This window comes from Vipera berus (assembly GCF_964194415.1).
Source record: "Vipera berus genome assembly, chromosome: Z".
In the NCBI taxonomy this organism is placed as follows: domain Eukaryota; kingdom Metazoa; phylum Chordata; class Lepidosauria; order Squamata; family Viperidae; genus Vipera; species Vipera berus.
Genome location: NC_138205.1, coordinates 40,807,777 through 40,822,038, shown reverse-complemented (window position 1 = coordinate 40,822,038; position 14,262 = coordinate 40,807,777). Strand labels below are relative to the sequence as shown.

At 40.7% G+C, this 14,262-nt stretch overlaps 1 protein-coding gene across 1 annotated transcript in view; it reads left to right on the top strand.

Moving 5' to 3' along the window:
* FMNL1 (formin like 1) overlaps positions 1-12,910 on the top strand; it is a 102,306-nt gene extending 89,396 nt beyond the window's left edge. The window contains exons 17-27 of the mRNA XM_081344415.1: positions 120-244; positions 336-538; positions 765-999; positions 2,081-2,149; positions 3,313-3,393; positions 3,891-4,020; positions 4,258-4,421; positions 5,812-5,913; positions 7,734-7,832; positions 8,017-8,125; positions 10,270-12,910. Coding sequence (XP_081200541.1) covers positions 120-244; positions 336-538; positions 765-999; positions 2,081-2,149; positions 3,313-3,393; positions 3,891-4,020; positions 4,258-4,421; positions 5,812-5,913; positions 7,734-7,832; positions 8,017-8,125; positions 10,270-10,373 — 1,421 coding nt within the window. The 3' untranslated portion in view covers positions 10,374-12,910. The remainder of the gene's footprint in view (positions 1-119; positions 245-335; positions 539-764; positions 1,000-2,080; positions 2,150-3,312; positions 3,394-3,890; positions 4,021-4,257; positions 4,422-5,811; positions 5,914-7,733; positions 7,833-8,016; positions 8,126-10,269) is intronic.
* Positions 12,911-14,262: the final 1,352 nt, after the last annotated feature.

Here is a 14,262-nt window from a genome sequence, read left to right as displayed (position 1 = left end):
TTTTATGCCCAATCTGTAAGAAGGCTCTTTCTGGAAAAATAAAATTGGGAAGAGACAAATCTGTAACTGAGATTGTAGAGATTTATAAAGCACTAACAAACTTTCTTATTCATTGGAAGCTGTCAAGATCAAGAAGCCTATACAGACCAAATTCCGTATGCCTGTTTTCAATTGGGTCGCTTTGAAGCCTAACCAGATCAATGGGACCATCTTCAATGAACTCAATGATGAAAAAGTCCTTCAGGTGGGTGCTCCTTTACTTTTTCCTTTCCTATTCTCTTCCCTTCCCACCAAATGCATATCACTCTGTTTATTTTGGCTTCTCCTTGGTGCAGGAGCTTGACATGAGTGACTTTGAAGAACAATTCAAAACCAAAGCTCAGGGTCCAAGCAAAGAAATCAGTTCCATAAAGGCAAAAACTTTACCGAAAGTTCCCACTAAGGTTTCACTGATTGAATGCAACCGGGCAAAGAACCTGGCCATCACCCTCCGTAAAGGGGGGCTCAATATCGACAGCATTTGCAAAGCCATTCAGACGTAAGTATGTCCACATTTTCTCATGAATTCCACCTGCCAATCAAGAGGGAAGACTGAAGTGAACACGTATGTGTATGTTCTTGATATCCACATTAGATATGCAAAATGGTTAATTTTGTGATGGGAAGTTACTTACTGTAACGACATACAGTTCTGTAATCTAGACAAACACTTTAGTCCTCTCCTACCTAACTAGTTATTCCTGGCTTGCTTTATTCTTGTTTAGATATGACTTACAAACCCTCAGTCTGGATTTTCTGGAGTTACTGATGCGCTTCATCCCAACGGAATATGAGATGACACTAATCCGCAAATATGAAAAAGAGCAACATCCACAGGATGAGCTTTCCAATGAGGACCAATTCATGATCAAATTCAGCAAAATTCCCCGCCTAACAGAACGCATGAACATCATGACCTTCTTAGGCAGTTTTGCAGATACTGTACAACTCCTTCTGCCAGTAAGGAACAAAGCAGGCAACTGATTATAACCAAGAAGCGGTGTCAATCAATAATATCTTGGATTAATATCAGTTGGAAGAGTATAAAAATGGTTATAAAAGTTGATATCGTATCCTGATTGATGATTCTTTTAAAATAGTATTTTTCTTCTTTTTCTGTCTTCTTATTTATTCCAGATGGCAGAAAAAAAGGCACGATGTGCTGAATGGCTTAATAAGGGCAGCAGAATGAAAATTGCAACTTTGCATAGGAAGTAGATCCGGGGCTAACTATAGCATTTTTAAGTATCCAGTATTGTTGGGGGAGACAGCAACAAATCTGGCACATAAGACATCAAATAGCAGCAGGCGGCAAATCCTTTTAAAGTTTTTTTTAACCTTTTTTGTCTGTTATAAAAAGTAAAACTTAAGAACATGAACAGTCTCTCTGGGAAGAATTCTTAAATTTCAGCAGAAATACCTGTGAAAGTTTACTCACATTCAGTAGCCCAGCTATAGGGGAAATTCATAGAGAAACTGGTGATGGAGACTGCTGTAGGGTTTGTATTTATTGTTGATGGTAGTGTTACAGAAATTCTCTTCTATCAACGTGCTGATTGTGGAAGCAATTCAAGGCCTTGCCAAGCCATTATGTGAAATTAACCTCTATGGCATTATCAGGGTTTGTCATCAAATTCTCAAGCTATGTTATATTACCTCAGGGAAAAGGTTGCAATTATCTCCTTTTGAAAAGATCCAGGCTTACACCTTGCATGATAAACTAGGATTATTAAGTATCTTATGCAGTATCTAGCAGTGCTGGCCGCTAAAATGGTGCTTTAATTTTTTTTTGTTCTGATTGTATTTAAAATATTCAATTTCATGATTTTTTTTAAAAAATCAAGTGTTAATGGGAAAATGAAATGTACACAAAATATAAATGTTCAAAGTCTGATAAGTAACCTTAAAATGTCCACATTTACACTTAGTTCCAATAAGTATATCAGTTAAGGTAGGTAGGAAATTGGGGTCAGAATTAAGGTCAGAAGTTGTCAAGCCAAGTAGGAAATCTGATTATGTTATTCTCACATTTCATTTGCAGCAACTAAATTTTGTGATTGTTGCTTCAATGTCAGTCAAGTCATCTACCAAACTGCGTCAGATTTTAGAGGTGAGGTTCCTTAAAGATAAAGAGGTCTCCACAACCATTTAAGTTGAAGGACAATTTTTCTTTGGTCTTGGGTAGTAATAATTAAGTTGGCTCCCAGAATTTTGACAACTGAGTCGCACCCTGTTGTCTACATATTCTTAAACCTTAGCATACTTTCATTTATTTGTTTTATTTATTTGTTAGGTTTGTATACCACATTTCCTCCAGGAAATCAGTGGCATGCATTGTATTCTAATTCCCCTGTGCACGTGTGCACACGCACGCATGCACACACACAGCAATCCCATGAGACTGAATATAGGACTATCTCAAAGTTATTCAGTATACCATACTGGCAGGCATTTTTAATAACATTAACCAACAGAAGTCTCCCAGTACATTTCTATGTGAATTTGTGGTGTGGGTGTGGTGGGGGAGAGGGGAGAGGGAGGGAAGAAGGAAGTAAGGAAAGAGAAAGAAAGAAAGAAAGAAAGAAAGAAAGAAAGAAAGAAAGAAAGAAAGAAAGAAAGAAAGAAAGAAAGAAAGAAGAAAGAAAAAGAAAGAAAGAAAGAAAGAAAGAAAGGAAGAAAGAAAGAAAGAAAGAAAGAAAGAAAGAAAGAAAGAAAGAAAGAAAGAAAGAAAGAAAGAAAGAAAGAAAGAAAGAAAGAAAGAAAGAAAGAAAGAAAGAAAGAAAGAAAGAAAGAATGAATTTTTGGACCTTCACAGTAGCCAGGATCTGCTATGTGGGTTCCTTTGATTCATGAGTTTATTGGATTATGTGATGCAACCAATTGATTGTCATACAGAACTCTGGTCTATTATGCATGCCTGGAAATATTATGCTATAAAGACATCAGAGCCACCATAGACATTCATTTCCCAAGCCTGAGGGTGGAACCTGAGGGCAATAGTTTTCACCCTTTCACTCTTTCCCCGGATAACTGGGCATCAAAGACATAGTAAAATCAGTGTTATAATTATTAATAACCATTCATATTTTTATGAATATGTATAATCTTTCAAAGCCATCATTGTTGTATATCCATTTTCCCCTCCAGTAGTTGGCCATTCATATGAGATCACATAAAATGATATCCTTCCTATACCCTGGCCTATCAATGCTATCATCTAAGAGATTCCAGTTAAATATGACTCATTTTGATTGCCTGTTTGCCTCTCCATAGATTGTCCTGGCATTTGGGAATTATCTGAACAGCAGCAAACGGGGAGCAGCTTATGGATTCCGGTTGCAGAGCCTTGATGCGGTAGGTGGGAAGGAGGCATGGAATCTGTAGGACCTGCTTTTAGCAGAAAAACATGGCCAAATAGTAGGGTGTGAACTTGAAAGTTGGTTGTGGCCACAAATCAGGAAAGAGCTAAGGCTGAGAGCAATGTGCAAGGTATTGAGTTCCAATTATGCATCAGCCACACACACCACCTAATATGTGTACTTCAGCATTTCAGAACAGACTTTTATAATTAGCAGTAGGTTGTGCTTTCTAGTAATCGTCCCCAAGCTACTATAGTTTGAGCCATTCAGCATTTCCTTACCTTGGGTTCCCTGATGATGTTCAACTTATCGGGAATGTTGATACTGTACTCCAAGGACATGTCTTCACAATATCAGAGGTATGTTCATATAATACATTACCCATACCAACGGGAATTAAGCAGAAGTGGAAAGAAAAAGAAAGGGCAAGTGTTCTATAACGGCTTTGATATCTTAGTTTTTTCTTATCCTAATTGCTATTTTTCCCTGTAGCTTCTGGACATGAAATCAACAAACCGGAAACAGACACTACTTCATTATATAGTGCGGGTGATCCAAGAAAAATATCCAGATCTCCTGAACTTTTCCAGTGAGCTGCACTTTTTGGACAAAGCAGGGATAGGTATGGAGTGGCAGGTTATGGGCAAGAAGAAAACATTGAGTCAGCTTCCTAATGAAAAATAGAGTGCTGCTTTTTCTCTTTGCCTATGGAAAATGCAGGATGGCAATAGGTAGAAGAGGATTTGTCCTATTAAAAAAATGAACCTAAAAGGGAAAGTAAGTGAGGTGGAAGTAATCCAAATTGGCTGTTCTTGCTTCACCTGTCCATGCTTTTTCTCTTTCCTTCCCACCTATATAGTGTCACTGGACAGTGTGCTTCAAGATGTGAGAAGCCTACAGCGGGGCATGGAGCTAGCACGCAAAGAATTCATGCGCCAGGATGACAGTATTGTACTCAAGGATTTCCTAAAGATGAACACGGAAATGATGGAAAAGCTTCAGGCAGACAGTAAAACTGCGCAGGTAAGGAGAAAGTGAGCCTTTGTTTAAAAGGGCTGTCGCAACAATACGATGTTTGTGGGCTTGGAAGAGAGTTCATCCATGTTGGGAAAATAAAACTGTATTTCTTTTTCCACAATCCATTTATGAATTCTCAAACCATAAATCATGTTTTAAATGGATGTTTGTAAACTCTATACATCCATAGACTTAAAAATCCAAGCAGTGTTGTGACTGCCCTTTCTCAGTGCCTGGAGGCTATAAGGTTCTGGATGAGGGGGCCACAGGCTTCAAAAGAACCCAGGCAAGATGCTATGGGTGGAAAAAGATCCGGTGACTTATCATTGTTAACTCTTGATGTCTAGGAGGGGCTTTGTGCAACTTTTGCATTTTGTGCACCAGTTGTGCTCTTACCTGGATGGTGAGGCCCTGCGCACAATCCATGGTCACTCATGCCCTAGTCATCTCTTGGCTGGATTACTGCAATGCACCCTACATTGGGCTATCCTTGAAGATATTCAGAAGCTGCAGTTAGCGCAAAATGCAGTGGTGTGCACAGACCTGGGGGCTGATAAGGCTCCACTTATAACACCGTTACTGTGCAAGTTGCATTGGCTACCAGTTTGCTTCCAGGTCCAATTCAAGATGTTGGTTGTTACCTTTAAAGCCCTACACGGCATGGGTCCAGGGTATTTGAGGAGCTGTCTCTCCCTGATGGGACAAGCCCGCTCCACTTGTGCCAGCAGAAGAGGCCTGCTATGAATCCCGTCTGCTAAGAAATTGAAGCACGCAGGATCAAGAAGAGCCTTTTCTGCTGTGATCCCATCCCTGTGAAACATTCTTTCATTGGAGATGAGAACTGCCCCTTCCTTTTGGTCTTCTGGAAGGGTATCAAAACCTGGCTTTGCCAGTTGGCCTGGAGCCCTGAGGAGGCTGCTCACTACGGGAGGTGGTTGACAGGGTAAGAAGATCTCATCCCTGGCCTGTCTATCTCTTGGCTCCTGTAGGCTTGGTTTTAGCCCAGTTTTTAATAATATTTTAATGTTGGTTTGTTCTAATCTTTTAACTATTTTTACTTGCTTCTACAATTTTAAGCCACCCAGAGTCACCTTGTAGGGTAGATGAGCAGTATAGAAATACAATAGATAGATAGATAGATAGATAGATAGATAGATAGATAGATAGATAGATAGATAGATAGATAGATAGATAGATAGATAGAGATAGATAGATAGATAGATAGATAGATAGATAGATAGATAGATAGATAGATAGATAGATAGATAGATAGATAGATACAGACGGACAGACAGACAGACACAGACAGACAGACAGACAATAATGAGTTTGTGATTGACACAATGGCTCTTATAATTATAAGTGTGAATCAGTGATTGTTTTTCTTGCTCCATAGGAGGCATATGAGTCAACAGTGGAGTACTTTGGGGAGAATCCTAAGACTACTCCCCCAACTATGTTCTTCCCTACATTTGTGCGCTTTATTAAAGCATACCAGGTAAAACAAAACACCTGTTTCCAATATGTTGTAGCCTAATGACCCATGGAGAGTATTTGGGTTCATCTCATGCCTGAATCATGGATTCTCGAGATGGCTATTCTCTTCTGTTTTCTGTGCCATTTTTGCAATATGAATATTATTAAAGTAGTTTCCTCTATTGAAGTTTTATAAAGTTTGGACAGAAGATCGATATAAAGAGACTTGAATTCTTGAAATATACTAAACCAGTTTTTCTTTAACCCAAAACATCATTAGTCACCTGGGCTGGGAGTTATGAAATGCATAATTCCATTATACCTAGAGCGCATCACATTGGAGAGGGCTGCACTAAATCGATGTAAAGTTAAGACAATAATTGTGGTGTAGAAATTAATTAAATAATTATGAAAAATGCTCAGGTAGAAGTTAATCCATTCAGGTGTGGGGAGGGAGGTTGACAGAGTCCATCAGTTCTCTTCCAAATTGTTTAATTGACTGCAGCTATTAAGCTATGGTCCATCATGGAAATTGCCTCATTTTCTTGTCTCATTTTAAAGTATCATTCTGTGGATGGCATTTGCTGCTAATAATTTCTAATGTTTTCCTGACAGTTATTATTGCAGGGATACAAAACAACCTCGTGGTAAAGGACTATTTATTGATGATATTCATAGAAAATTGCATGAATGTAACTGTAGTTCATAAGCAAGGGTGTTAAAAATAGTTTCTTCCAATAATAGCAGCTCATTCTTACGTCTTAATTCCTTCTAATATTAAAAAAGAAAGTTTCTGCATATTAGTATGCATGCATATTTGAGAAGTTTATACATTAAAAGAAATGTAACAATTACACACTTCTCATAACTCTAACAAGCTTCTTTCATTAACAGGTTGAGTGAAGCTCTAGGATCTGAAGAAGAGAGTAATACATGGCCCATGCAAAACTATGTCCTTAATGTCTTGGCAAAATAAATTCATTGGAGGACCTCCTTGGCTCATCTTACTATGAATAATAGATTTTGGTTCCACTCTATGAAAGCAAATTGACCACAATCTGATAGATTGGGTTCTCTCAAAAACAGCCTTACATATTTTAGGCATCAATAAATCTTAGCAGAATTCAAGTAGAGGGTCTGGAATTTGATATTCAGTCAGATAGGGCAAACATATCCCATCTTTATTATACATAGAATCACCCCACATCCTGGACTCACCCTAGCTATTTTTGAATGCTTCCAATAGGAAGATATTTAGTGCGGCCTTAATCAATGCATTAATATCATGGTAACAACTGAAAGCTATTTCAACCTCCTAAAAATGGTCCTTGCTTAACAGTCACTTGTTCAGCAACTGCTCAGCTTATGGCACTGAACAAGTGGTATTTATGACCAGTGCTTGCCGTTTTAGCTGTTGCAGCATCCTCACAGTCACATGATCTCAATCCAGGGGCCAGACAACCAGCTGACAATTACATCACAGTTTCTTGTGGTTATGTGATTGCCACTTGCAAGTTTCACAGCCAGCTTCTGAAAACGAAGTCAGTGGAGAAGCCAGGAGGGAAGGTCACAAATGGCAACCATGTGATATCAAGATAATTTCAAAGAAAAAAAAGCAGGGTGTGCAAAGGAGGAATGGGCCATAATCTTTGTTGAGGGGAAAACATCTCATTGTATAATAAATCAGTGTTTCTCAACCATGACAATTTTAAGATGTGTGAACTTCAATTCCCAGAATTCCTCATCAGCAAAGTTACTAAGGTTGAAAAACAATGGTCTAGTTGAGATATCCATGTTTGCTTAATAGGATTGTTATTTTTTTCTCATCCCACTAATATAAAGAAAGCAGAGGAAGATATCCAAATGTGGAAGAAGCAAGAAGCAGCAGCCAAAGAAGAGGAGTCAATTTCCCCTGGCAAGGAGGAACAGGCAGTACCTAAGGTAAGGGTTAAGATTTTCTCATCCTTTCCTTGTTTTCCAAAATGTACAACATATCTTCTCCATAAGTGGACTTACTTCCTATACATCACTGTTGGGTGAGCTTTACAGACATCTTCACTTTCATCATGATACATGGGTAACCATAGCAACAATTTCTCTTCCTTAACAATCTCCCACCCATAAGGCCAAGCGACAACAGATGGACCTCATAGCTGAGCTGAAGAAAAAGCAGATGGTGAAGGAGCCTCTCATTTATGAAGAGAAGGATGGCGCCATTGAAGACATTATTTCAGGTGAGAAGGGAAATTGACAGATTTATCAAAAAATTCTGAAATCTCTGCAGATCCTCCCTAGAGGCCCAAACATGAAGTGAGAACTGCTCAGAATCCTATTGACTGGGAAAACTGATCCTTTGTGACCTACAAATAATTTGTTCCAAGTTACTGTTGCTCTTTAGATACTGTTGCTTTCTTTTGGAAAAGCAAATGAGGTGTAGCAATATTTTTCATTGCATGGGTACTGTTGAGGATCTTTCTGTTTATCTCTGGGTAGCAATAAGCTGACATATGTTACTTCTTTGGGTCCCTACCATATTTGTTGAGAAGCTAGCATTCTGTAGCACATTTCTAAGATCCATTTAAAGTGCCCACTTAATTTTTCTTATTGCAAATGTGAACTATATTTTTTCTTACAGTTTTATCCTGCCAAATCCCAATTAATAATAGCAGGGAATAACAATGAAATAGATAATTATTGATTACAAGCCATGCCTTGTCTGAATTTCTTTTCTTCAGGGGTGGGTGGGGTAATATGCTCAAAGCACTATCAAAACATTAAACTATTTAAACTGATCAATAGAAACGCAGAAAGGCTGTGGGGGCAAAAGTAATAAGTATCTCTACTTCTGTAATCCCAATTCATGCCTAAATCTGGATTTATCTTCTCTGGCAAATTTGTATAGATTAGTAGAACCAAGCTATACATGGATTCGTGATTTGAAGCTCTGTGGGACTTTAAAGGAAGTTTCTGAGGCTAGCTATTCATTTCCTTCTGACTTTTTTGACTTGTTTCTCTTTTGCCCTTCTTAAGCCTTATCACTTCTTTTGGAAGTCATGTTCATTTGCTTTTACTAACTCCTGCAAGATACCACGCTCAATTTAGATAATACCAATATCTTTCTCCTGCCTTGGATTCTCAAAGAATACATCCATCGTGCAAACAGGGAATTTGGAGATTAATATTGTGTCACGGCATCAGCATCTAGCCAAATGTGCTAATTTCAGAAACTGAGGAGGTCAGCCTTAATTGTTTGATTTATATTCTACCTCTTTCAGGAACTCAGAATGGTATCCACAATGCTCCTGCTTCCTATTTTTCTCCACAGCAGCAACCTGTTAGTATTGGATGGGGAACATCTGGTAAAATGAGGTTGTCAGTTGCTAAACTGAGAAGCCTGGGAGGAAAAAAATAAGCCTGGGTAATCACTTAGATATCATTGCCAAGGAAAGTGCACGGACTCAACCAATAGCTCATTCAAAGGCATCTTAACCTTGAATATGACATGGGGAGTTGGGGGTTGGATGGCTGTGGAGACTCTCTAAGAGAAAGCAGGTAGCCTTTCCCTAGGTACCTTTTGTAGTAAGTAGAGTAATGCAACTTACTATCAAGGCATATTTCTTTGTACAACCCATTCTTTCACTTGCCTACTGCTTTTCCTTTCTTTTTTTCCCTTTTCCCTTTTCTTTCCTCCCTGAACTGTCCTTTTTTAGCTTTGAAAACTATTCCTTTTACTGCTCGGACGGGGAAACGTTCATCTCGCCTCTTCTGCGATGCCAGCTTCAATGAAGAAAGCCCACTGTAACTTGTGGCTTTAGGTAACATTGGTCAGCAGCAGGAGCTGAATTTATTTGGGGGAAGGTTTATGGCAGATACCAATTAGCCTGGCAGATTAACTCTTTCCAACAGCGAGAAAATTCTCTAAATCTATTTGGAGCACCTATCCTCATTGAGTCTGGCAGAATGGCCCAAAAAGGACCCTCTTTTTTATCCTCAAATTCTCATCTGACAGGAAAATTACATGATGAGCATCATGACTGGAGATTTAATCTCCCCATTATATCCATCTTGCTTTCCGAAGTAAAGAGCTAAAAACAAATACTTTTATGATACGTGCTTATTTTAAATTTGTACTGAAATCTTAGTGTCTGATGCAAAGATGTAGGGTTTCTCTAAAGTATTCTTGGCAACAGCCACATTTTTGATACTCTTAACAAAACTTTAAAGCTGGAATCCCGACATTTTTTAGAACATAGTGAATACTGAGAAGCAAGTAAAATAATTTCTTTCCTATTTATTGAAGATGTTCTGTGGGGTTTTTTATGGTTGGGTGGAGAATATGTACTTTCCAAAGCCATAATTGAGTTTTCTTTCATGGCAGGTCTACGAATCCAGCCATACCGACGTGGGGACACTGGTCGGCACAGTGGCAAAAAACGGGCCACTGGGCAGACTCTTCAGGTGACCTCCGAGATCTCACTGTGACAGCCTTGAATGAGAACAAGCTAAATAAGCCTTGGTTTGCTGGGTGAAGCAAGGACTCAGGCCTGGACCAAAGACTTTTCCCTCCAAGGAATAAAGGGATTCAGGCCAGAATGACTGTCCTCTCCCCTCCCCCACATATACACTCACTTATAACCTTTGCACATGTAAGTCCTGCTGGCTACATTGCCCACTGGATCAACAACATTGCTTCATCTAATAAGCAACAATCATCTTGGCCACATTTGATTGACCTACCATGACAGCAGTCAGCAGGATGGGGAGACTCAGATCTCTAACACAGGGACAGCCACTGGTGCTAGAAAACTCCACCACCAAATCACAAGAAGCATCTTCAATCTCCAAAAACTTTTGTGGCTGCTGCTGCCTCTGCAGAAGAAGAAAGCAATTTGATCCAGATCCTTTCCCCCCTGCTTTCTTTTATATCCAACTATTCTGGTTTCTTTATCTAAGGCATTCATTCTATTTCAGTTCTTCAGTTCCTCTTCTATACTAGAGGCAAGGCGGGAGAGGATTGTCTGTTCTCCTTCAAGTGTCACAAAAATTGTGCTTGTCTAAGTACTGATGTGGTTGTAAGGATGATTACTTCCTGAGAAAGTGTAACCTCAGGATCATTTAAGCCATTATAGCATAGCAAAACAGGGCTAATTAGTAAATCCAAGCTATTTGAGTGGAGCAAACACCATATATACAATAGCATTCTGTTCTAGCATTTTTTAATTTTTTTCTGCAAAGGTGCTGCATTAATTTCATCACTTTAGAATCTAAACCATATTCAGCATTCTGATATGGAATGAGTTGGCTTCAGTGGCCTATAACCTTTTCTTTTTGCAAAATCTCACTTTTGGTCCTGGCCACATATGGCCCTGTTGCTTCCTTAAGAGTTATGAATATATGACAAGTTCTTAGAGTTGTGAAAAGAGAAATGAGGGAAGAACAGGAATCATGGGTTGGTTTTTTTGTCCTTTTTATACATTTTCATACTATCTAGGTCTGCCCCATATTGTGATCTATATTTCACATTCTACTACATGTCAACTGTAACTGCATGACCGTTGCATCCAATGTAATTAGAAACCCATTGAAAACAATGTTGCTCTTCTCTTCCTCCCTCTAGCAAATAGTTTCCTATGATTATATATTCCTCTAGAATATTTAGTGAGTTCAGCATCCTTTTCTAGCACAACAATCAGTCTAGGGAGTTAATCTGGTCAGTTGAACAGCATCTCAGGATTTAGCAAAAGTTTGGCACTTTCAAAAACTACTCATTCTTCTGAGTGTTGGTGACAATCACACTGGTTATGGGAATTGCTGTTCTTTTTCTTGCCACATGGTGTCATTCTTCTGTGGCTGAACACTTCTTTCTTCCGGGTTGCTGCCAGTATATATTACCTATAATATATTATCTCACCACTTCCAACCTTCAGATGTATATTATTAGGAGCTTTACTACAAGAGACAGAAAAATATAGAGTGAAGGTGACAGTAATTAGATAACTCAGGAGATCTTTAATAAAGATTTAATCCATCATTACAATGCATAGTTCTAATTCTATACTGAGATTTTACAACTGTTAGTTCATCTGAAGGATACCACATCCTAATCCAAATGCATGTTTCCCCACTTGCCGGAAGCTTGGGGAATGGGGTTAACTCATGAAAAATGCTTTCCCCCCCCCTACTTTTGTAGCTCCATTGTACAGGCAACAGACAATACATCTTACTTCCTCTCCCAAATCAAGCCAGTTTTTATGGATTCTAGCTTTCCCTTCATTTACTGAGGGAGAACAGATTATATTCTCTAAAGTATGTAGAGGGGAAAAGCAACTTGTCCATGCCCCTCTTTTTCGGGTGGGTGGGTGTGGAGGAGGCATGGGTTACAATACCTTCATTTTGTATAATCTGACTCCCTCTGGAGCACTTTAAGACTGATGCAAAGTTGCACTTTTGTTTTCCCTCTCAAACTCCAGCATGCAATAACATATTGCAATAACTACCTATTTCAGGAGAGATTAGATATGCATGGACTACAAATTTGTTCAGTCTCAACTTCGATGAAACCAAATCCTCAACCGCCTTTAGCAATATATGGCCACGTCCCTATTGTCCATCCAAAACCTGTTGTAGACTAGGTATGCTTAGAAGTCCAGTTTTAGGCTACCATCGCTTTCCCCATAATTTAAGAAAAACTAAAATTATCACAGCAAATGCTCAGAATAGCACAATTCTTTATGCCATGTCTGGGAGCAAGGGGAAAGGTGGGAGGAATGGTTAGAAAAACAATTGAATGTGGAACTTAATTGTTTTCTTAAGATGCCTTGAATCCTGTAGATGAGCCACAATGCTCTACATGACTTGTATACATTATTTTTATATATGGTGTGTGAATTGCATTTAACCCAAAGCAAGTTAACAAATGAGAAAATATAATACATGTGTTGTAACAATGAAAATTATGTTCTTGTTTGGGAAGCACACTGGAAGACAGGAAATATTCAAAATTGCAAGAAATCCCTCAAAGAGGAAGCAATGCAAGTTGCAATAATATCAGGGTGTCCACAGATGCATCCTATGATCACAAACTCATAGAAGCTCAGAACTCTAGTCAAGACGTGGGATAAGCAAAGGAGCTTACACTACCCAACTGGTACACTTAAACTTACTTGCCCTGTCTGGTTTGTAAATAATGACTTTTCATAACCGAAGCTAGTCTTCTAAGGCAGGGCTTTTCAACCAGTGGTACACGTACCACTAGCGGTACGCAAGTACCTGGCTGGAGGTACGCAGGGTCGCCTTCCTCCCCCCGCTTCCCCCCACCTCCTCCTCCCCCCCAGCTCCTCTCCTTCCCAGCTCACTTGCTGCTGGAAAGCATGCTGCTTGGCAGTGGCCTGCAGGAACCCTACAGAGGGTGCGCGCAGGCGCAGAGCAAGACCCCGCCCTCCCCAGGGAATTGCTGTGCAGCAACCAGATTGACTTCTGCTTGGCGCTTCTTCAGGCACACATGGCCGGGAAGGCGCGTCGGAGTCCCAGGTACCTATAAGGCGATCGGCCTGCTCCTCCCCCATCACCCGCCAGCTCCGGGAGAGCCCAGCGCGAGCGTCTCACTGGCCGCCAAACCCTGCCTTTCGAGCAGGAGCGGCTATCAAGCCCCGGGCTTGACAAACCACCGAGGGGGGGGGATCTGTGCAGCAACCCGGCTACCTGGCCTGCCAGCCGCTCGTTGCTCTGCCGATCAGCTGGGAGGCTGAGACTCTAGATTTGAGCCGTGGACCAAAGAACACTGCTGATCAGCTGGGAGGCTGGGACTCCAGATCCAACGCCAGGGCTTGAGAGCCGCTCCTGCTCAAAAGCACCGGCGCTCCCAGCTGACTGGCGCCATGAGAGAAGGTTGCCGATGCTCCTGGCTGTTTGGCAGTGGCGGGGCCGCCCACTGGGACTTCCAGCTGTCTGGTGGCATCGGATCCAAAGTCCCAGCCTCCCAGCTGATCAGTGGTGTTCTCCTCTGGTCGGCTCAAATCCAGAGTCTCAGCCAGGCAGGAGCCTGGGATCAGTATTTCTGAGAGTGACTTCTGAGTGCAGCTTAGCTGATTCTGGGCTCCTGCCTGGCTCACTTAGCAAGCAGCCTCTTTTCCACAAGCAAGTGAGCTGGGCAGAAGCCCGGGATCAGCTGAGTCGCGCTCAGAAATTGAACTCAGAAACGCTAATCCCGGGCTGCTTCCCAGCTCACTTAGCAAGCAGCCTCTTTTCTGCAAGCAAGTGAGCTGGGGAGGAGCCCAGGCAACACCGGAGCTTGCGGCTTTTCTGCAGCACAGACCCTAGGGCTGCTTCATTCCCACTAAGCCTCTCACAGGACCCGGGCTGACTGCACTGG